Below are 25,296 nucleotides of genomic sequence, written 5' to 3' on the forward strand. Positions count from 1 at the left end.
CGTAAAGAACTTTCCATACATATCTCCCTTAAACTTTTCCCCTCTCACCTTGAAATCGTGACCCCTAGTAATTGAGTCCCCCACTCTGGGAAAAAGCTTCTTGCTATCCACCCTGTCTATACCTCTCATGATTTTGTAGACCTCAATCAGGTCCCACCTCAATCTCTGTCTTTCCAATGTAAATAATCCTAATCTACTCAAACTGTCTCAACAAGAATGCAATCTCGTGAACCCACAATGTATGTTCTGGAAGCTAATATTTAGGGCAACACTCAGACCATGGCATATGTGTTCAACCCAAAAAACCGTGCCTTGGTGTCCTGTCAGTTACTGTTTAGACAGGTTTTCATCATCTACAGATGAATCTGAATATACATTGAAGGCAGTTTCAGTGAATTCCCTGCGTTATAAGGAACAAATTACTAGCACCTTATCTCAATTTGCAGAGAACCATCCAATTAAAGCTGTTTGACCTGATGATCTTCCACCTTAGGGCTGACAAGTTTTGATTAATCAAGTTAGCATGATGCAGAGTATGATTCAACAAGACTGTACTAGTTACTGAAACAGGTCCACAATTTAGCAAAGTGATTACTGTGCAGTGTCCCAGGGGTCTTCATTACAAGAACAAAAACTCTTCAGGTTGTCTTGAATATTTTAGCGAAAAACAAACTCTTTTCTGCAGGAATTTAAATGTGACCAGTACAAATTGAGAATCTAAGGTATACTTCAGTGGCTAATCCTTGCCTTTCCCCAACAAGCAAAATCAGTTTATGTTCCACTTAAATATACATATTTTCTAGTGTTTCACTTTAATTTTGCTTTTGGTAATGATAAAGTAAATATAAAATAAATTGCAGGATTATTTATTTTCTATAAATGGAGAACGCATGGTCAAAAGATTATCCTGTGTAATTTTATTGTATAATGCAGTGTGAAAATGTCACAATCAATAATGATGGTTTCAGCTATGACTACGAATTGATTTTATTACTGGTTCATATTTCAGAACAAGGTTTTTTCAGTAGCACACTACAAATTATAAATCATTTCAAAGAATACTGCAGTTATGTCACTTTATGTTAAGGCGTTTTTACAATGCTCCAGAGCAGAACAAGTATTTGAAACTGTATTCAATTTTCAAGATCCAAAGACACACTAATGAGACAGCTGTCATGTTAAATGTTGTGTATCATTTAAATCACAGTGTCTTGAGAACTGCAGTGTTGTGTAACCTGTTTGTTTCATATTTTATAAAATTGTCTTTTGAAACAAAATGGAATATATTTTGGATAAAATTTTTCTTCTTAAATGTATATTTTTGAATAGATGGATCAAATTGATTTTTTAAAAATGTATTTTTACATCTCAGTTTAATTTAAATCTTTAATATTTATGTATGTGTGTATATCTCCCAAATTGTATGCTTAGCATCATAATAATGATTTTCCTGTTACAATATGGGCTAGGTGCCTGTGTTTGATTTATGGTGCTCCTATGAAGCACCATGTGATATTTATCATATTCTTTGTTATAGAAATGGAAGCTTGGGCTCCTTTGTGGCACAGTGATAGTGTCCGTTCCGCTGGACAGGAAGGCCCAGGTTTAAGACCCACCTGCTCCAGAGGTGTGCAATAACATCTCTAAATAGGTTGATTAGAAAAATAGGTTAAATAAAAAAAAATTTAGAAACAGAAGTTAAGGGTTCTTGTGGCACAGTGGTAGCATCCCTTTCTCTAAACCAGAAGCACCTATGTTCAAGGTGTTCAGTAACATGTTCAAACAAGTTGGTTAGAAAATAGCTAGAAATTAAAGTTATTGTTATCATTTGATATCAAAGCATACACATATCTTCATTTAATACCAAGCCTGATTTTCTATTTTTCCTCTCTCGGGTTTGTCAATATGATATTTTTTCTATATTCATTCATGGAATGAGGGTGTCACTGGCCAGGCAGCATTTATTGCCCATCAGACAATAAAGAGTTAACCACATTGTTGTGGGTCTGGAGTCACATGTAGGTAGTTTCCTTCCCTAAAGGGCATTAGTGAACCAGATGGATTTTTCCAATAATGGATTCATGGTCATCATCAGACTCTTAATTCCAGATTTCTTTTTGTTTAAATATAGAATTCAAACTCTACTATCTGCCACAGTGGGATTTGAACCCATCTCCCCAGAACATTACCTGGGTCTCTGGATTAACAGAGATAATACCACGAGGTCATTACTTCTTCATGAAACAATTTGAAACAATTCATACTCACAAACCTAGTCTGGTCAAATGTATGACATAGTCTTTTATTTTTAAAAATTGTTTTTAATAGTATTTTATTTAATCCCTAAAGTTGAGGTTCAGATACACCATTTAAACATTCTTTCATTGGACATCTGAACACTATCGCAGGATTTTTCTATGTGCTCTATTTTATTCCTTCTTTTACTAGTTTGCCTGCTGCAATGTAATTCTGCAAATCAGTCAAATTTCCTAACAAATAAATGATGTGTATCAGACCTTGGCTGAACACCTTAGTGGTAATGCTTCAAAGATGAAAGCCATAATTAACGTATCAGGTAAAATACGCCAGGTATTTGCTGTAATGCAACTGATCTTAACATAGAGTGGGACATCCTGCAGACAGTGGGTGGGAAAAGTGACAAAATCCTCTGAATTTGCTAGCATGACTTGCTAATTTAACTCAGAGCCTCAACTGAATAAAATTGTTGAGTTGAACATGTTGACTACTGCTTTCAAACTATTTAAAGAACCTCTAAAAGGGGAGTTGTATTCCTTGGTTTCAGGTTCTTTGTAACTGTGTGGACAAGATTCTGTAAGCAGGAATGAATCAGAGGGCCACCCCTACATTTTCTATTGGCTCACTGAAGGTGAAGATCAGGAGGAAGGTGCTGTTCTGAAGAAGCTACTGGAGCATTAACAGATCAGTTATGCAGCAAGCCTGGACAGACGAATTTGACAGGGCCAGTCAATGGCAGCAGCATCACAACTGGAACTGGGTTCAGTATCGCCTGAAATGTACAACAGCAGCCTTGTAGGGTACAGATCTTCATCTGTCCTCCTCTTTCAGCAGCGCCTCACAACATTCATTTCACTCCCACCTGAGCACTCTGACCAATTGACGGATCCAATACATTGTTCAATATTACATAGTAAGGCCCCACTGACCACTATTCTGCTTCATTCAAACACACTCTTCCTCTGTTACTGTCATACAATGCACCATCAGCATTCTCTTCAGCCAGAATGTCACTTGCCCAAAAAGCAACTCCTCAGATCAGCCCTTTGTCCATTCAGATTCCACGTACATTCATTCACAATGTCCCTTTCTCTTTGCACCTTGATTCAACTTCAACTCTTGACAGATGCATCTCTCTGCAAAAACTATCTCCACTTTGCTATGGAAATACCTTCCACCAACTTTCACTTCTGTTTCTGCAGAGCAAAACAGCATTGAATAACAAGGAGAGGAGCAAGGCAGGACTGGTTTGAGGGGGCAGGGGTGGAGGTTGGGGGTGAGCAAGAATAACCGACATCCCCTCAATCAACTGAACCAGAAACGATAGTCCAGGAAAAATCACAAAAGTCAGGAAAGGTAAGGCTAATGGCCGTTTGATCATTTCATTCATCTCAGCACATAGTCAGACAACCAGACGGCTTTAGCTATTCATTGCCAACTCTGGTTGGATCACTCTGAAACCGGCTCCCCAATGCTAAAACTGCTGGAAGGTCATCCCATTATGCAAAGGTAATGGAGCTCCTTGTCACCACTAGCAATGGTCTCCATAATCACTTCACTGCCTGTCCTTCACCTCCCAAAGGTGTGAGGAGCTCATAGACTTCTTCTTCACTAAGATTGGGTCCATTCTGTGTGCTACCTCTGCTTCTCCTTTTGCTCAGGGAACAGGTGGGACTTGAACCTGGGCTTCCCAGTCCAGGGGTATGGTTAACATTGATTATGCTATGACAATCTACAAGAAGGAATTAATAAACTTGCATAACTCATATATAAGTAACAAATTAATTTTTATTTGGTTAAGTGAGGAAATTTGTTAGGGAATGAGGAGGTCATTCACTTTTGGAATGTAGGTGTAGAGTAAAGGAGCTATAGATACAGATGTATGAATCATTATAATTAGCAACATGTTAATTAGATTATAAAAATGCAACTGGGGTTACTTTCTAAAGGAATAGCATTGAAAAGCAGAGAAACAATGTTAAATTTGAATTGAACCTTAGTTAGACCACACTTAGAATACCCTGGAACAGTGATAGTGAGATGCAGGTGCAGGTAGATCTATGATTTATTGGATGAATCTGAAACTGAGAGTGAGTGTTGGTGCAATAACCAGCAGAAGGTTTCCTTGCTGATGTGTGGCCTAATGCCATGAGACCCATGAGGTCCAGAGTCAATATTGAGGATTCCCAGGGCAACTCTGTCCTGACTGTATCCCACTGTGCGGCCACCCCTGCTGGATCTGTCCTGCTGGTGGGACTGGGCATATCAGGAGGTGGTGATGGTGGTGTGTGGGACATTGTATCTGAGTGATAATTCTGTGAGGGATGTCAAGCTGTTGTTTGAGTCATCTGTGAGACATCTCCTCTAATATTTGCACTCGGCCTACAGATGTTTGTATGCAGGACTTTGCAACATTAGCAGGCCTTAATTTGTCGTTGTCATTTCCAGTACCTAGATCAATGCCTGATGGTCTATCTGATTTCATTCCTTTTTTGAGACTGCTTTTAGCAGTTGATACATCTGAGTGGCTTGCTAGGCCATTTCCTAGCACAGCTGGGATTTGAACCTGGTGCTCAGAACATTGCGTGGACCTCTGGATTACAAGATATCTAGCAACCAACTCACTACAGCATGGTCCCTCCATAAAGTATGGTCTCCTAGGGAGCACAGTCCTCACTTTCTATCTTCCAATCAGTCCAGTTATTGCTTCTGTTGTTGGTGGAGAAGTTTCTTTTGCTCCACCTCTTTGTTCAAAACTGAACACAATAGCCATTATTGGTATCTAAGGGTGAACTGGACAAAAAGAAAAACCTGAAAGAAACAATCTGGAAGTGACAGTCTCTTCTGGAAATCTAAATTGCACTAGCGGTGCCTGCAGATGATAATCTTTGGTTTTCATTTGCTGTGAGTGATCAGTTGTCCCCGATTCTGAAACTTGTTTGGGCGTTGAGCAATACATTGACGATTTTGTGTTAAAAATCAAATTAGGAGTCCTAGTGTGTGATTTGTGCATGATCCCCTCATGAATCTCCAGTATCCATTTGGATTGAGTAGGGGTGTGTGTGTGTGTGTGTGTGTGTGTGTGTGTGTGTGTGTGTGTGTGAAGATAGTGAAGAGTGACAAGAGCAGGAACAAAACAATAGGTAACTCTGCAATGACACCCGCCAAGTGGAGTTATTGACAATAACCTCATGGGGTTTTTTTTTTGAAATGGTTTTTATGAAGCTTTTAATGCACTGGCGTTATGGATTGCATGAACCATTCCCACACCTTGCACATTGTCCGTGTTCCAAAGCAAAACAATACAGATACTGTAAATCTGAAATCAAAAGGGCAAATGCCAAGTATGCCACACTCAGCAAAGCCAATCAGAATCTGTGCAGAGAGAAATGAAGCTAATGTTTCAGATCAATGCCCTTTCATCGGAGCTGGAAGTGGTTTAAGGATAAATGGTTGTTTTAAGTTTGCAGTTGGAGAGCTAGGGGATTATAGGGATAGTAGAAAGGTCAAAAAGAAAGATCAGTGATAGGGTAGAAGACAGAAGAAATTGACAGTTGGATTTTCCAGCCTGTGTGAAGGTGGGTTTGGTTCTTGGTGGGGAATGTGGGAGGGGTGGTGGCAGTGTGGGGGAGGGTTGAGAAACTGGTGAAGTTTTTGTCAGAGCCTTTTCTGGAGATCTTCTGGATTCATTCCCACTACCAAGGAGGTTTCTCAGGAGCAGGCCAGAAGTTGCATGTGGCTAACACTTCAATGCAGGGTAGCCAATTCAATAGATTTAGACCCACTTGTTTGTGGGGAGAGCAGGGTGTGTGCATGGTGGTTTGTGGCCTCCCCAGCATTTTACCACAAGAAGATGCTGCAACCCCCCAACAAGCCCACCCCAGCAGCTTTACTGCTGCCTGTAAATGTGTTGAATCTCAAAAGTTCATGTTCCTTTTGCTCCATCCTTTTTACTAATGATGCAGGGAGTTTTCCTCTAGCTTTCAAAGGGAGCACTTGGACCTTTATCAGCTTCAGAAGGCCCTAATAATGCTGTCTGACCAAATGAAATTGTACTAATTGGTATGCCTCTTCTGTAGATATTCAATGGTGTTGTCTCCACTATTACTAATCACTAGGCCCAAGACAAAGAATTAATAGTGGTGAATTACCTTAAAGAACAGTCCAAAGATGTGCAGATTAGGGTAGATTGGCTATGCTAAATTGCCCATAATGTCCAGGGATATGCAGGCTATGTGGGTTAGCCATGGGGAATGCAGAGTTACAGGGATACGGTGGGGGTGTGGGTCTGCATGGGGTGCTGTTCGGACAGTCAGTGTGGACACAATGGGCTGAATGGCCTGCTTCTACACTGTAGGAATTCTATGATTCTACAAACCCTTACCATAATGGTAGAGGAGGCAAGTACCATAAAGTGCTAAAAGTGGTCATCTGGCAACACCATGTGAGCCTATCCACCATCTTTATTGATTGTTAGCCAAGTGGAGGTTAGCCAATTAGGAGACACCCTCACAGAAGGTTGCTGAACCATTCGCCTTGCTGGTAAATACTGGCACAGGGTCCTCCTTAGCTCTTGGATTGTTGGGTTCTTGCAGCCCACAATAAAATCTAGGCCTAAATTACAAAAAAATGATAATGGTATGAGCAAAAGAGATTGTGGATAAAAAAAAAGCAAAGAAAGCAAAAATTGTCTACAGGAATTGTAAATATTAACAACAGAATAACGGGCTCCAGCTGACTTGTAAATTTGGAGCATTGATTAAAATCAAATATTCTTGAATTCAGGTTGAGTGTAGAAGGCTGTACAATGTCCAACCAGCAGCTGAGGTTCTGTTCCTAATTCTTATTTTGAAGTTCATTCAAAAAGTTTAGGAGGCCGTAAACTGAGAAGTCAAGTAGGTGTGGGGCACAGAATCATAATGGCAAGTGATTGGAAACCCAGGGCTTCCCTTGTGGACTGAATGCAAATGTTCAACAAAGCAATCTCCGAAACATGGACATAATGAGCTGCAAATGAAATACAGTACAAATAAATGTCAGTTTCAAATGGAAACATGTTTGGGATCGTAGATGGTGGGAAGTGATGAATTAAAAGGGTAGTGTTCCTGTACTTCCCCTATACATGCATGGCAAAGTGCAGCAGGACCAGAAGGAATTGTCCTTCCAGATGGGGAGGGGAGGGGAGGATGTGCTCAGTGTTCACATTGCAGTGAAGTGGGGAAAATGGAGGAGGATGATCTGTTGAATGTAGAGACGGCTGGGGTGGAGTGTAAGGAAGTGAATAACCCTATCACAGAGGTGAAAAGGTGAGAGTCGAAGAGCTGAGAGTTGGAAGTGGCAGTGATGCACTCATCAACATACTAGGACCGAAGTAGCACTCAGGACAGAGAATCTCACACAAATGCTCCTAAAGACTGGTGGGTGGCAAATGTCATCCCCTTGTTCAAGAAAGGGAATAGGGATAATCCTGGAAATTACAGACCCGGTCAATCTTACTTCTGTAGTGGGCAAATTATTGGAAAGGATCCTGAGAGATAGTATTTATGATTATTTGGAAAAGCACAGTTTGATTAGAAATAGTCAGCATGGCTTTGTGAGGGGCAGGTCATGCCTCACAAGCCTTACTGAATTCTTTGAGGATGTGACAAAACACATTGATGAAGGTCGAGCAATGGATGAGGTGTGTATGGATTTTAGCAAGGCATTCGATAAGGTTCTGCATGGAACATTCAGAAAATAAGGAGGCATGGGATTCAGGGAAATTTGGCTGTCTGGATACAAAACTGGCTGTCCAATAGAAGATGGAGGGTGGTAGTAGATGGAAAGTATTCAGCCTGGAGCTCAGTGACCAGTGGTGTTCCACAGGGATCTGTTCTGGGACCTCTGCTCTTTGTGATCTTTATAAATCACTTGGATGAGGAAGTGGAAGGGTGGGTTAGTAAGTTTGCTGATGACACGAAGATTGGTGAAGTTGTGGACAGCGTGGAGGGCTGTTGTAGGTTGCAACGGGACATTGACAGGATGCAGAGCTGGGCAAAGAAGTGGCAAATGGAATTCAAACCAGAAAAGTGTGAATTGATTCATTTTGGAAGGTCAAATTTGAATGCAGAATACAGGGTTAATGGCAGGATTCTCGGCAGTGTGGAGTAACAGAGGGATCTTGGGGTCCACATCCATAGATCCCTCAAAGTTGCTACTGACGTTGATAGGGCTGTAAAGAAGGTGTATGGTGTGTTGGCTTTCATTGGCAGGGGAATTGAGTTTAAGAGCCATGAGGTTATGCTGCAGTTCTATAAAGCTCTGGTTAGACCACACTTGGAATATTGTGTTCAGTTCTGGTCACCTCATTACAGGAAAGATGTGGAAGCTTTAGAGAGGGTGCAGAGGAGATTTACCAGGATGCTGCCTGGACTGGAGGACAGTTCCTTATGAGGAAAGGCTGAGGGAGCTAGGGCTTTTTTCATTGGAGCGAAGAAGGATGAGAGGTGACTTGATAAGGTTTACAAGATGATGAGAGGCATAGATAGAGTGGATAGTCAGAGACTTTTTCCCAGCGCGGAAATGACTATTATGAGGGGGCGTAATTTTAAGGTGATTGGAGGAAGGTATAGGGGAGATGCCGGAGGTAGGTTCTTCACACAGAGAATGGTGGGTGTTTCGAATGCGCTGCCGGCAGTGGTACTGGAGTCAGATATTTTAGAGTCTTTTAAACGACTCTTGGAAAGGCACATGGAGGATAGTAAAATGTAGGGTATGCAGGGTAGATTGATCTTAGTAGGATAATAGGTCGGCACAACATCATGGGCCGAAGGGCCTGTACTGTGCTGTACTGTTCTATGTTGTATGTAAAGTGCCGATATCCTTGAGTGAGAGGAGGTGGCCTTCAGTACAGTTTTAGTCAGGCGCTAGGATGTAGCGATGGTGGGGATTAGTCAGGCCTCCACTCCAAGAACAAATGATAGCCAACAGGCTACCCTGGTGGGGAATGGAGGTGGGACACGGCATCCTGGGAGATGGTTAGTGCAGCAGATTGTTAAAGTGGTGGAAAGTATAAGTGACATTGCAGATGTTGGTAATGACAAAATGGACAAGGGGATTAATTAATTGAATTGAGGTGGCATAGTGACTCAGTGGTTAGCACTGCTACCTTACAGGGACCTGGGATCAATTCCTCCCTCAAGTGACTGTCTGTGTGCAATTTTTATGTTCTCCCCATGTCTGAGTGGGTTTCTGTTGGGTGCTTAGGTTCCCTCCCACAGTCTAAAGATGTGTAAGTTAGGTAGATTGGCCATGCCAAATTGTCCATAGTATCCAGGGATGTGCGTGGGTTAGCCATGGGAAATGCAAGAATAGGGTAGGGCAATGGGTCTGGGTGGGATGCTCTTTGGAGGGTCGGCGTGGAATTGTTGGGCTAAATTGTCTGTTCCTACAGTGTAAGGATTCTATAGAAAGAAATTTGTTCTCTGTGGAAAGAGCAGGCTGAAACATTGGGTCTGCAAATATATTTGTCCATCGTGAGGAAGAGATACAAATGGGCTGTTTAAGATTTAGTCTAAACAGGAGTACAGAGTACTGGGCTAATGGTAAGATTCTTGGTAGTGTGGATGAGTGGAAAGATCTCGGTGTCCATGTGCATAGATCACTGAAAGTTGCCACCCAGGTTGATAGCGTTGTTAAGAAGGCGTACAGTATGTTAGGTTTTATTGGTAGAGGGATTGAGTTTCGGAGCCATGAGGTCATGTTGCAGCTGTACAAAACTCTGGTCCGGCCGCACTTGGAGTATTGCATACAGTTCTGGTCACCGCATTATAGGAAGGATGTGGAAGCATTGGAAAGGGTGCAGAGGAGATTTACCAGGATGTTGCCTGGTATGGAGGGAAGGTCTTATGAGGAAAGGCTGAGGGTTTTGAGGCTGTTTTCGTTAGAGAGAAGAAGGTTAAGAGGTGACTTGATAGAGACATACAAGATGATCAGAGGATTAGATAGGGTGGACAGTGGGAGCCTTTTTCCTCGGATGGTGATGGCTAGCACGAGGGGACATAGCTTTAAATTGAGGGGTGATAGATATAGGACAGATGTCAGAGGTAGGTTCTTTGCTCAGAGAGTAGTAAGGGCGTGGAATGCCCTGCCTGCAAAAATAGTAGACTCGCCCACTTTAAGGGCATTTAAATGGTCATTGGATAAACATATGGATGATAATGGAATAGTTTAGGTTAGATGGGCTTCAGATTCGTTTCACAGGTCGGCGCAACATCGAGGGCCGAAGGGCCTGTACTGCGCTGTAATGTTCTATGTTCTATGTTCTATAATGAGTTAGGAGACTATGAGAAGATCCACAAAGGAGAAGGAATCAGTTATTTAGGAGCACAGAATATCTTAGCAACAATTATCGCAATGACAGTTTTGCGTTAAATAGCTTCGCTGGGCAACTATGGAAATGAGTATCTGCAAGAAAAATGTACTTTTATGGAGTGAATGAATTTTAAATTCATAAATAAATTTATAGGTTAATGTTTCTCAGTTTATTTATTTTTTACACCATGGACATTGCTCTAAAGGGCTATTTATGATAATGTCTCTTATGTATCATAAATATCATGCTAGTTAACATTCTGAGAAATGTCACTACAGGTGCAGCCTCACACACAATGGGAAGATTATTAGAATATTAGCAGTGCACAGTCTGCTACTTTCTGTTCACTAATTTCAATGGAGCAAATATCCAGTTAGTCCACCTGAGATTTCCCACTAGATGCAAGGCACCACCAGTGCAGTCTAAGGAGATTTCTCTCAGCTTTTTGCCCCATCATGGTGACTTAAACTAATTCCAGGATATGATAACCAGAAAAGACAGCAACTTGGATTTAATAAAATGATCTCAGAGATGAGGATTCTGGGATTTTGATGAGAGGGAGGAGCAGCTTGAGTTCAATTCTCTTTGCACAGAGATGATTGGCAGACAGTTTGATGACAGTGTGTTCCAGATGATAAAAAGAATGGACAAATTAACCACAGATAATTTTCATTAGTAAGTAAAGACAGTGGAGCTAAATCAGCTAACTACTGGACACAGGTATAGGGATTATGACACACAACTAACCCATGCCTCATTGGCTCTGTTCATGCCAACATTTTGCCTGCTCATCTTACTGTCTTCCGATTTATAGATGGTGTTGTATTGTAAATCTAGATTCAAGGTGCCTTTTGCACAGAATGGGATATGGGGTTTGTGTGTGCTGTAGCCACGTCAGGGCTCAGGGACAGCACAGTTAGACGGGCACCACGGCAGGGGATCCAGATGAGGAAATTAATGGGGTGCCTACAGAAGGATGTGGATGGAAATGCAAAACAAAATGCTTTTTGCTTTGGAAAGCTTTCAAGAAGACTAATGATCAACACAATGATTGCGAAGAGTCCATCACCAACATGGACTGGGCTTTGTGCAGAAACCCACCCTTTACAGCATAAAAATGGTCACTAAAGCCATTCAGATAGCTGTGCATTCAACCATCATGTAGCACCTAATGGCTGATGTCACAACTTCTATTGCAACACATGCAGTATACAGTTGAAATCTGAATGTTGCGTTAGAGTGTCAGACTGCTCTTTTACAAGGTCAGTTTGCTGCTACACCAGCCTATACACCTGCCATCACTTTTGTGGAATCAAATCTTCAAAGAGGCTTGCAGTGTGTCAAAGTGAACTGTCACCCAACAGATTGCTACGATTGTTGATGTACTGCCCTGTGGGAAAAGCAGTGGCTCCATGGAATATGCACCTGATCAATTACTATAGCTTTACATGGGCGGGACGGTGGCTCAGTTGTTAACGCTGCTGCCTCACAGTGCCAGGGACCCGGGTTCGATTCCACCCTTGGGCAACTGTCTGTGTGGAGTTTGTCATTGTCCCTGTGCCTGCGTGGGTTTCCTCCAAGTGCTCTGGTTTCCTCCCACAGGCCAAAGATGTGCAGGCCGTGCTAAATTGTCCATAGTGTTAGCCATTGGAAATACAGGAGTTATTGGGAAGGGGCTGGGTTTGGGTGGGATACTCTTTGGAGTCTTGGTTGGCATTGAGCTGAATGGCCTGTTTCTGTACTGTAGGGCTTCTATGGTGTGGCCAAAATGAAAAAAGTTAAATTCCTGATGGAGATAACACTGACGTTCTGTGAAGTAAAGAAGATGTATTCCCTTGAGTTAAGTATGTTGAATTTAGTAATTATACAGGGCCTTATTTAGACTGCATCTGGTGTACTGAATATAAATTGAATCTCCTTACCTAAGAATTGACATAACTGGTCTAAAGCAATTCAGAGAAGGTTCATCTTTCTAATTCCTGGGATGAAGGAGTTGTCTTATGAGAAAGGTTCCTTGACCATCCCCATTCTCAATGATGGAGGGTCTAGCACATCAATGCAAAAGACCAGGTTGAAGAATCTGTGAGGATCTACAGCCAGATCATCAATGCCAGTCTCCTCTGGACACCCCCAGCATTACATTTACTAGTCTTCAGCCAACATGATTTCCTCCACGTTGTTGGAAAAGCTGTTTACTGGAAAGGCCTCTGACAAAATCCCAGCGATAGCGATAAACCCCTGTGCTCCTGAAGACTTTGCTAATCTTTTTCTTTTTACATACCTTATAAAAACTTCTATGTTTAGATGCAGAGAGAAAGCAAAGTTAACATATCGGGCCCAGTGACGACTCTGGTCAAGGATCACTGGACCCCAAACGTTAACTGTGCTTTCTGTCCACAGATACTGCCGGACCTGCTGAGTTTCTCTAGCAATTTCTGTTTGTGTCTCTGATTTCTAGCATCTGCATTTCTTTGGTTTTTGTTTAATTGTTGTATGTTTTCCTTTATTTCTTCAATTTTCCGAGCAGCTACGTGGTTAGCACTGCTGCCTCACAGTGCCAGGGACCCGGGTTCGATTCCACCCTCAGGCACTGTCAGTGTGGAGTTGGCACATTCTCCCCATGTCTGCGTGGGTTTCCTCTGGGTGCTCCAGTTTCCTCCCACAGTCCAAGGATGTGTAGGTTAGGTGGCTTGGTCATACTAAATTGCCCATGGTGTCTAAGGATGTGCAGGGCTATGTGGAATAGCCATGGGAAATGCAGGATTACAGTGATAGGGTAGCATTCTTTTCAGCGGTTTGGTGTGGGCCAAATAGCCTGTTTCCACGCTGTAGAGATTCTATGATTCTTGGCCCTTCTGTACAGAATTCTGAAATGCTCCCAATCTTTGTACTTATTACTACTTTGACGTTATGCAATCTTTAACCTCTTTTGTTAGCCAAGGTTGACTCACTTTTCTGTTGTATTTTGGACCCTCAAGGAAATTTAAATTTTTAAAATATTAATTATTTAAATGCTAACCATTGACTGGCTTAGTGTAGTTTACCAATCTACCAAAACAAATTACCCTTCATAGAATCCCTACAGTGTGGAAACAGGCTAAACAACCCAAAAATTTCACACCAACTGTCTGAAGAGCATCCCACTCAGACACATCCTCCCACCCTGTCCCTGTAATCCTGCATTTCCCATGGCTAATCCACTTAATCTACACATCCCTGGACACTATGGGCAATTTCCCGTGGCCAATCCACCTAACCTGCACATCTTTGGACTTTTGGGAGGAAACTGGAGCACCCGGCAGAAACCCACAGGGAGAATGTGCAAACTCCACACAGACAGTCACCCGAGGGTTGGATCAAACCCGGGTCCCTGGCGCTGTGAGGCTGCGCGGCTAACCACTGAGACACCATGTTTTTGTAGCTTCTTTTGTTTAGATTTAAGACCCTGGTTTTCATTTGAACAACATCATTTTCATACCTTATTGCAAATTCTGTCATCTTACAGCAACTCTTTAAGAAAGGCTCCTTTACAGTGAGATTATGAATTAGCTCTTACACTTACATAATACGAGATTAAAGTTGCCTGTTCTCTAGTTGGTTCCTCAACGGTATGTTCTGGAAAACCATGCTGTGTGCATTCGTGGAAATTGTCCACCACAGCATTAGTGCTAATTAGATGTACCCAATCCATATTTAAATTCAAATCTGCCATGATTACAGTGTTACCTTTATTACACACACCTCTAATTTCTAGATATAAATGCCCTACATTTCTAATTCAGTTCAGTGGGCCTCAATACTCACACAAATGTTTGTTGCCCCTTGCTGTTTTTTTTTCCATTCAGATTTATTTCAGATCTTCTGTTTCCAGATGCCCTCTCAATAATGTACTGATTTCACCCTTTATGAATCGTGCTGCACTGTCTCATTTACCTTTTGGTCCATCCTCTCTAAATGCTGAATACCTTGAGCATTCAGCTCCCAGATATGATCAGTGTGTAGTCACTCCTCTAAAGTAGTCATTAGAATCTGCTTATTTACTTCTATTTGGCTCTGAATAGCAAAATGCTTTCTGTCATGTGAAATAAAAAGCAGAATACTGCTGGAATTCTGAAATAAAAAGCAGAAAATGCAACTGAAACTCGGCAAGTCTGGCAGCATCTGTGGAGAGAAACAGAATTAACCTTTAGGGTCCAGTGACCCTTCTTTAGAGTTAACATTTCAAGTTCAATACGACTCTTCAGAACATTCAGAGCCAGAGCTGGAACCTTCCAGAAGCCCATTGACAGTGTCCTCTCTGACATTGCAGTTGTGGCTTTATCAGGTCACCGATTTCAATGGGAAATCCTTAACGAGAAATGCTTCTTCTGAGGTCATGGAGGTGAATTACTTCTTCAACATGTAGGGTAAGTATGTCCTATTACTGTCAGTTCTTCCTTCCCTTTCTCCTTCTCCCTCTTCCAGCAGGCTGACCTACTCTGTGTGACCTTTATTTTTTCTTTAAGTCATGTTGTATTCCACAAGCGATGTTTATTAATGTCCCTATATCTGGTGGAAGCAGTTCTGTGCAGAATCACGGAAGTCAGAGGCATGTCCTTCAGCACCTGCCACACCATTCCTTTAAACGTTTCTAAATAGAAAGAATTAGAAAAGCATCAAACACTGTAGAATCAAAGCAATAGCCAGAAAGTGATCAATCAGCGATTAAACTGTAAGTGGTTGATGACCTCTTTAGATAACTTGGTTGGAGATGTGTCCTTCCCACTCCTGAATGAATGCTCAGCTTTGAGAGGTTGAAAAAGATTATTATAGGCTAACATATTGAACTCCAAAATGGTTCCATCGGTGTCAAATCAACATTGAAGTAATTGATGTAGTGGCCTGTCCACACTGCATAATTCTGCTTGTATATGTTGTTATGTCTGCAATTGTATAGCACCTGATGTGATTTGCCCTTCAAATGTGCATGAACACCATGGGCACCATGTTGTAACTCTCACTTATAGCATACTCTAAACAGGCCCTAACAAGTTCAGCTTTTTATTGATCAGACTACAATCACAAAACATTGAGGAGAGATTAAAAGAGATTCTTTAGGTATAGGAATATAGAATGCTGTAACACAAGTAACGATTGACACCAAATTGAGAGCAGCAGCAGACAGACAGATATCAGCTGATTACTTAGGAATATAAAAGAGAAAGCAATAAAAAGTGAACCAGCCTGAGATTCTATGATTCTATGAGAGAAAAGAAGAGTGAAGGTCACTTGCGGATAGGCAACAAATGTTGGCCTTGCCAATGATGTGAATGTCCCTGTTCAAATGATTGAAGAACAGTAGGAAAATAGGACTGTGGAAAGTTAACCACAAGAGTGTTGTAGGTTCAGTAAGGAAAGGAAGGGCTAAATGGTATCCTTGACTGTTAACATGTAATCTTCTGTAAATGTCCCTTTGACAGCTAGCTCCTCTGACAGTTAGTTGCTATCAGTCCTTCTCCCTCTTAGCAGAACTTTCATCAAGCTGAACTGATTGTATCTGTGGTCAGCTGATATAAATATTAGCTCTTCCACTTGTACCAATGGCCAGATGATATGGGGTAACCATTTTGTTGCTAATCTTTAGTTTACTGAGCTTTTAACCATTTAAGTGGAGCTGCATAGTGATGCCTGAATAAAAAACTTTCATTTTCTGGTGGCAATATCTGAGCTCTTTATTAACACTGGGAATTTTCATGAGTTCTTAAGTTGTGTCAATGCAATGCATTCTTTGAACTTTGTCATGTCAATGTTGTGCCTTGTCTGCATTTCTTAGCCTGTTTGACAACAATTAGATGAAATTGCAAATTGCAGGGTCCATGATTTATTTTAGAGCAGGCAGAATCAAATTACACATTCCAGATGAATGTTGGGTGTTCGGGTGTCAGATCTTTGCAAATGTTATCTGAAGTTAAAATTGAGAAGAAGCCCACACCTTCCACCCTGTGGTGCAAACAGATGCAGGCTTCCATTCAGAGATAGTAAGAACTGCAGATGTTAGAGTCAGAGATAACACAGTGTGGAGCTGGAGGAACACAGCAGGCCAGGCAGCATCAGAGGAGCGGGAAAGTTGATGTTTCATGTCAGGACTCTTCTTCATAAGTGGGCTTCCATTCACTTTTGGCTTTCTAGATGATATCACTTAATTTATTGGAAGTAACGAATCATCTTTTATTTGAGGGGCATCGTTTGATTTAGTGATTTGAATAACAGTGAATATTTTTTAAAAATCATCATTTGAAATAGGAAAACAAAAATGAATTGGATCTTTGCATTTAGAATCTTTGCGTGAAAAAAAGAATAAAGTTAAATCTTATTAGTATCATGGGCAAATTGCCTGATCATTCAACATGAAAGTCTGTCTTGCCATTTCTTTGTGGATGAAGATTTAGGAGTATTGTACTCATTGGCTGCAGGCCTGAAAGTGGCTACCTGTTACAGGCAGGTTCTTCCACAGAGGGTGCAAGTAAAGATGTACTTGATGCTGGTGAAAATTGGATCAATCCTCCTCCTGTGATGTTTGATCTGGTTCATCACTCAGTCTCCGGAGCACTCCTGGAGTAGCATCTCCGAACATCACTGTCTATTTCCTGTGCTTCCCATCTGTGATTGTTAATGGAGGGAATATCTATCTCTGTAAGGGGAAGTTTGCAGGTTCCTGTCCTTAAGATGGGTTTTCTTTAGATCTGTTCTTGGGCTTAGGATTGAAATGGAAATTCAGCTTTGACAGAACAAGCAGTTGATCTGCGTGACAATCAGTACTGAGCATGACTCTAGAATGCATTATGACCTTCAGATGATGGTGGTGCACCAAGATACAGACTATCAGGTTTAGAATGGGAGCACATTAATGTGGTCTTGAAGCGGTCTTTCTATTGAAAGAAGGGGTTGGTTATGGACTTTCTCCATGGAACTCCAAAAGTAAACATCTCTATTTTCGTTGCACAGTTTCTTCCACGTTAGGCTGTTACAGCCAATTCTGCCATTAAAGTTGCAAAAGACAACAACGTTATCCTTGGGAGGCTTTCTGGTTGAGTTCTTGGAGATCTGTGTTGACATTAACTGTATCAGCTAGGGAGCATAGATTCTGCTGAGAGTGGCACATTGCTGGTATTGGATTGGCAGGCATAGGGACATGATGTGTTTAGAATGGCCAATTGGCAGGTTTGAAAGTTTAGTAGCAGTAGTTCTTCACCAAAAAGCTGATGCAGATGGTGTTAACACAGTGTGTAGCTGGAGGAACACAGCATGCCAGTGTTCCTCCAGCTCCACACTGTGTTATCTCTGACTCCAGCATCGGCAGTTCTTTCTATCTCTGCAGATGGTGTTGTTGTCTACTTGACCAATAGAGGACATATTGTTCTGTCAGGCTGCCTTGCTCAAAAAAGTGGAACTCACTCAGGGCCACTGTACCGATGTCTAGACTGATCAGTTCATGGACCAATAGGGCCAATTATCATTTGGGACAACTGAACTGAATATTGTCCTCATTCTTCAACAACAGTACTTTTCTTATTTTCTTACCTTTTAAAGTGAGATTGGGTGTTTGTGTTTTCTTCTCTGTCATTGACTCCCCAAAGCCTGTCCATCTGAGGGATCTTGATCAGATGGGGAAGTGGGCTGAGGATTGGCAAATGCAATTCAATACAGAGGTGTGTGAGGTGTTGCACTTTGGAAAGTCAAACCAAGGTAGGACTTATACAGTAATTGGTAAGGTCCTGAGGAGTGTTGTGGAACAGCCGGACCTAGGAGTACAAGTACATAGTTTGTTGAAAGCAGCACCACATGTGGGCAGAGTGATGAAGAAAGCATTTAGCATACTGGCTTTCATCGGTCAAGGCATTGAGAATAGGAGTTGGGATATTATGTTACAGTTGTATAAGTCATTGGTGAGACCACACTTGGAGTATTGTTTACAGTTTTGTTCACCCTGTTATAGGATAGACATAGTTAAACTGGAAAGAGTACAAAGAAGATTTACGAGGATGTTGCCAAGTCTTGTAGGCCTGAGTTATAGGGAGAAGTTGGACAGGATAGGACTTTATTCCAGGGAACAATGGAGAACCTTATTGAGGTGTATAAGATCATGAGGGGCATAGATAGGATGAATGCAATTAGTCTTTTTCCCAGGCATGGGGAATTGAAAACTAGAGAGCAGAGGTCAAGGTGAGAGGGGAAAGATTTAAGAAGGACCTGAGGGGCATTTGGATAGATACATGGGTGGGAAAGGTTTAGAGGGATATGGAACAAATGCAGGCAATTGGAACCAGCTGAGTTGGCACCATGGTCAGCATGGACCAGATTGGGCGAAGGGCCTATTTCCATGCTGTATTTAACTCTATGACTCTACCTACAAGGCACAAGTCAAGACTGGAATGGAATTCTCCCCACTTGCCTGGATGAGTGCAGCTCCAACAACTCTCAAGAAGCTCAACACCATCCAGGACAAAGCAGCCCGCTTGATTGGCACCACATCCACAAGCATCCACTCCCTCCACCATCACTGACGCTCAGTAGCAGCATGGTGTATCGTCCAAAAGAGGAATTCTTGAAATTCACCAAGTCTCCTTCTACCATACCTTCCAAACGTAAGACCGCTTGCATCTGGAAGGACAAGGACAGCAAATACATGGGAATACCAATAGCTGCAATTTCCCGTGTAGGCAATCACCATCCTAACTTGGAAATATATCACTATTCCTTCATTGACTGTCATCCTGGAACTCCCTTCTTAGCTGTGGTGATACCAATATATAATGGATTGCTGCAGTTCAAGAAGGCAGCTCACCACCAGATTCTCAACAGTAGTTAGGAATGGACAATAAATAATGGGCCAGACGGTGAAGCTCATGTCCTTGATTGGATAACAGAACCTCACCATCATATGCTAAATGCACATGGAAATTTTCACCTCGAGAAATGAGATCTTCGCCCTGTAGTACCCAAACAAGCCATTGGCCTATTCCTTTCTCTTATGAGCTGTCACCATCACACAAGTGGACACTCCATGGAAACATGACCAACATCCACACTAGAGGCAGCCCAGCTGTCTGATATATCTTTAAAATGTATATATATATATATAACCTCGAGGGGCCTATGGTGCAGCTAGGCCTCTGATAAGATTTGTTGTTGCTTGACCCCATCGCCATTGAGTGGGTGGTCATTCCGTCTCCACCAACTGGAGCATGGACTGCAGCGGTTCAAGAAGGCAGCTCACCACCACCTTCTCAAGGGCAGCTAAGGACAGGCAATAAAGGCTAGCCCAGCCAGCGACACCCATTTTCCACAAAAGAATAAAAAACCCCACCCCCATTGCCATATGCAAGGCCCAGCGTGCTGAACATGGTGAACCAATCAAGGTCAATACCATGCTGTTGGCACTGAATCCAAGTTCTCCCAACATTCCCACAGTTGCCCAATCTCCCTTACCATCTCCACCCAGACCCCCAGTCCATGAGGAAGAGGGGACCTTAGCCCTTGCAGCCTGGGCAGAACTTGCATGGAACCATGGGATCACCCAAGACTTTCCGGCTGCCAATCTGGCTGCAGTTTTCCTTCCAGCTGTTGCCATTACACACAATACTGGCAGCTGTTTGATCAAGGCATCAACACCTTCCACAGCTTCTCTGCCCATCACACCAGCCTGCCATCCTGCCTTCCTCATATACCCCGATGGTTTCACTGGCAGCCTGTTGAAAGATCACATGCACCTGTCTGATGTTGCCCAGCATCAGGCCCCACGGTCTACCTCGGCCAAAAATATAGACTGATACTTCAATCAACTGTATTAAATGGAATGCTCCAGTATTGAAGGTGCTATATCTCAGCTGAAATATTAAACCAAAATGCTGTTTGCTATGATTAGTAGATTTTAAAGGTTCCTCAACAACATTCACATTACATTGAGATTTCTTGCTACTCAGTCAGTACTCCCGTCTTAATCCTCACTGCCTAAATTAGATTAACTGTTCAGTAATTTCATCTCTTTGTGGAATCTTGCTATGCATAAAAATAGATCCTGTATTTGCCTAAATGATACAAGTCACTTGCATTCACAGACCACACAACAACTATTCTTGAGACCAGCGATTGGACTCATCTTAATTCGCTTGTTTTCAAAACTCTTGAGTTTTTGTCTTTACAACGCCTAATTATTGTTTTAATATGTTCAGAAATTTCATCCCTTCCAGCCTACCTGGAATTTTATTCCAAGTATGGATTGCTTTCTTGTAAGGAAGAGTTTCCCCTGATCAATCCTAAACGTGTGTCTTGCTGATTTCAATCGCTGCCTCCTTATCCTTGTCTTGCAATTTAGTTCAAATTAATTTCTCAGATTTACCTTTCTCAGTCAGTGTATTAGCTTAAATGCTGATACAAGATTACCTCTCAAATGTCTGCTTTTGCGACTAGAAAGTGCAAGTTTCTCTAATCTTTCCTCAAAACTGAGACTGCATGAAAACTGGAGGGTGGTTCATTCAGGGCGGGGACGATGAAGGGTTCAGATTTGAAATTTTAATTAAAGTTTTCACCCAAACTCATCCATTTGAAGGGCTAAAAATGTCCCATGGATAAGCCTCTTTGCTGTTCATTACCCTGGCTCCAACACTTGTATGTCTCCTGTGTGTCTCAAAGAACTGGAGACAGTATACTACATATCTGTTTGTACTGCCTCTGAATTATAATCTTGTATTTTGGTTACTCGATTTGATATCCTATCGACTGATCTTGCATCTTTACTCTAAAATAAATCATTCTTCGTGAAGTGATTTGAAATGTTTCTAAAAGATGGGGTAGGATAGAAATTTTCTTTTAATACTGGCTGAAACCTGAAGCACTTTGCCGGCTGCCTGGTTCATTAACTCAGAGAGAGGGAGAATTCCTATTCAGAGCAGACATTAATTGGTTTGCATACATTTCATGCTATTTTACAGAATGATGTTTATTTGAATTATACACTCTCGAGCCTTGTCAGTGCATATTTTTGCTACTGCCAAGGATAGTTTTAATCACCTTGTGAACACTAATTCTAATTCTCGGTGATTTGAAATAAACTGCAATTAGCATATTTTATTTCAAAGAAAATAATGATTACCATAAATTTCCAGATACAGATTCAACCTGTTACTTTTGATCTTAAGTCTAAATTCCAGAATTGTTTGATTTGGCGAGTACTGGGGCAGGTTTGGATGCATCAAATTTGACATTCAATCTCCAATGCTGTCTGAGTTAAGTAATTATGACACTGTCTAAAGTAAAATGGTAAATTCTGCTTGATGGTAATTGTCAGTACTGCTGCTTAGAAACAGCACAGTGAGTTACGACCATCTCGTTGGAAGTATTATGGTGAGTATTCCTTTTTGCTTGAGGGACCCATGGTTTCTTTAAAATGAACATATCTATTAAAGTACCATTTTATTCCACAGACTTATCCAGTCCCAAACATTGGAGATGAGGATTTGGATATCCCTCCTATTACTCCTCCTACAATGCCAGATCATTCACTGCTTCACTTGGCAGACACAGAATCCAGTTATCATTCAATCTGCCACTCAATGCCGCAGAATGGGCTACTTCAATTCAACCCACAGAACATGAATCTTCCCGCAATAACAGTGTCCAATATGTTAAACCAAGATGGAGCTCTTCTTTCAAACTGTCTTTCTGTGGTAGGTAATTCATTTGTTACTTTTTTTAGTCAAACAGCTTGTCAGGATTTCTCTAAGTAATTGATAATTAAGCTCTTATTTATAGTGGTATACATGATTTCAAACTCGTTTTGGTATGCTTGTAATTTTTCACATTGATGAGCATCTTTAAGAGGTCATGCAGTAATTACTAAATTGATATCTTATTTTTCTTTGAACTTATTAAACATTTTATGAGTAAATGTGGAACCTTAAAACAGTTCAGCCAAAAATAATTGTTTTCAATGTTTATTCATATACAGACACAAATAATTAACCTTTCTTAAAATAGTAGAACAAAGGACATTAAAATAACATACTGTTGGTAACTCAAATTGTAGTTGCTAGTATTAATGTATCTCATCATGCTAAAAATAATTAAAGATTCCTGAGAGATTTCAGGGAGCCATTCTTCAACATGAACCTCAGCAAGGAGCAATAGAACAAAATGTGGGACATCTCTGTTTAACACCCTCACTGAAGTTTGCTGCAGCCATTACAGCAACCTCAAAGCAGGAGAAGGACTACTGTAGTTACCCATGAACATGACTTTGGTGATGAACTTATTTGCAGATGGTTTGTTCCCTTCTGAAGATGGAGATATTTACAACATCTTGCAGTTTGCTGTCCACTGTTATATGCGGGAGGTCACTGAGGTTCTCTAAGACAGTTAATTAAATGTCACTTATGTGAGCCAGGGAGAAGCAGGAGGAGTGCTGATGGGCCTTTGCTATGATTGCACAGTTCCCCATGGCTCAGGGTGCCTCCAAATACACACATCAGTGTACAGGCCCCAGAACTCGGCTCTATCACTTCAGATTTCAATCACTCAAAATCCAACGGCTATACAACCACCACCAATCACCCCGCCACACACCCACAAGCTTTCACATGCCCCCATATATACACACAACACACCTACGCACACACAGATACACACACACATATTCACATACACACATGCACAGATGCACACCCACGCGCGCAAACAGAAACACAACACAAACAGAAACAGAAAGACAGCCACTCTCCATACACACACACACACACACACACACACACACATGCACAGACACCCAGACATGTACAGGCACATCTACACATACCCACAGATGCACACACCTGCACAGGCACACCCCCACATGTGCACACACACACCCACGTGCACAGACATATCTACACATGCACACACATGAACCCACACACACACCCATATACACACACACGCACATGCACACTGTCAGACACACACACAGACACACACACACACAAACCCACACTGACCCATTTAAACACGCACATACACAAACCCACACTGACCCATATATACACACACACGCACATGCACACTGTCAGACACACACACAGACACAAACAGACACACATACACAAACCCACACTGACCCATATAAACACATACACACACACACATACACACACACATTCCACTGCACAGCCTACTCAGGGAGAGCAGCTGTCAATGTTTGTCATAGTTTCGTGTTGGCTGCACAGTACTACCATCATCATAATCTATGTTCATATATTAATCCCAACACCATGAGCTTTTACCTTGTGCAATAGCCATTCATGTGTCACCACATTCAAAGCCTTTTGGAAATCAAAATACATTACGTCTATTTGTTCTCCTTTACCTAGGCTGCTCTTCACATCTTCAAAGAAGTCTGTTAGATTTGTGATTTCCCTTTCATGAAACCATGTTGGCTGCTTGCTTGTATTACTGTTTTCTAGATCACCTGGTACTTTGTCCTTAATAATAGTGTAGTGTTTGTAACGAGGTCAGTCAGATGGACCTCACAGAGTATGAGTTCCCCGATTGGGGCTGTTAACCTGGCCCAATTAGGGAACCCTGGCTGACAGTTATAAATAGCAATGTCAGGAGTTCTGTTCACTCTGAGAGGTGGTTCTGAGGGGGCTGGATCAGTGTTATGGACTCTCCACATGTAAATAAAGTGTGAGTTTTTGACGGGATACTGGTCTGCGTGGAGCTATTTCAGATAGATTTTGGCATTGTCCCAATGACAGAGATGAGGCTGAGTTCCCTTGGTTTCCCATAGTGGCCACTGTCACTCAATCTGGTGGTGGTCAGGAATCCCAACAATGAACTGGAGGACAGATTGCTGGACTGTTACTTGGTGCACACTGTAATCCACAGTCACATAGCAGTACCTTATCCTCCACAACAACACTCAGATTTTGGGTGACTGTGATCATTGGAAGTTGTGATACCATAAACCAGAGTGTGTGAATAGATTCAATCACCGTTTCCATGCAGACATGATGGGACCCCGGCTCTGTGGAAAGCCATGTGACAACTTAGTGCCAGAGCCCGTCCTTGCTGCTTGACATTGACCGCAGACTACTCAATGCTCCAAGCATGATATTTATATACCCACTCAACTTCTTTTATATACCGCCTCATTGAAATTCTCCTCTAACTCCTGTACAGCATTAGGACAAACTGCTGCACCCCTGATTCATTCCTGCAGCCTCAGGCTGTGTGCCACCTGGTCCTTCAAGCCAATGGGAAGTATTTCAATCTGTTTGGGTGATCTGACTGGCATGGATGAATAGATGCCAGTGTGTGAGGTGAGGCTTGCAGCAGTGTAATGTGTGTGATGGTACTGGGGACTGGATGAAATTTCGGGATGAGTCCTCACTGATAAAAAAAGTTTTGTTGGGTGAATGATGGGCCTATGGTGAATTGAGCAGTATGTGGGGTGACTGGTGGGGTTCATACTGTGCAGCATTTGAGGACATGACTACCACCTCCATTTGTTTGACGTCAGTTAACTTAATCCATTGCACCCAGATCTTTGGGCCTTGATTCTCAATGGCTAGCTGCTCCCACTGCCTTCTGACCTTGTGTTTGGAGGGTGATCTCCTCCTTTACTTATCTTCCTCGTCGGCCTTCAGTGGTGTCTGACCCTCCTCATCGGCCTTCAG

The 25,296-nt window shown here is 41.9% G+C and overlaps 1 protein-coding gene across 1 annotated transcript in view; it reads left to right on the top strand.

Annotated features, from left to right (window-relative positions):
* Positions 1-19,166: 19,166 nt before the first annotated feature.
* Positions 19,167-25,296, top strand: part of LOC109931929 (thymocyte selection-associated high mobility group box protein TOX) — a 90,903-nt gene continuing 84,773 nt past the window's right edge. The window contains exons 1-2 of the mRNA XM_048595712.1: positions 19,167-19,304; positions 22,072-22,314. Coding sequence (XP_048451669.1) covers positions 19,167-19,304; positions 22,072-22,314 — 381 coding nt within the window. The remainder of the gene's footprint in view (positions 19,305-22,071; positions 22,315-25,296) is intronic.

This window comes from Rhincodon typus, chromosome 4, assembly GCF_021869965.1.
Source record: "Rhincodon typus isolate 14 chromosome 4, sRhiTyp1.1, whole genome shotgun sequence".
Taxonomy (NCBI): domain Eukaryota; kingdom Metazoa; phylum Chordata; class Chondrichthyes; order Orectolobiformes; family Rhincodontidae; genus Rhincodon; species Rhincodon typus.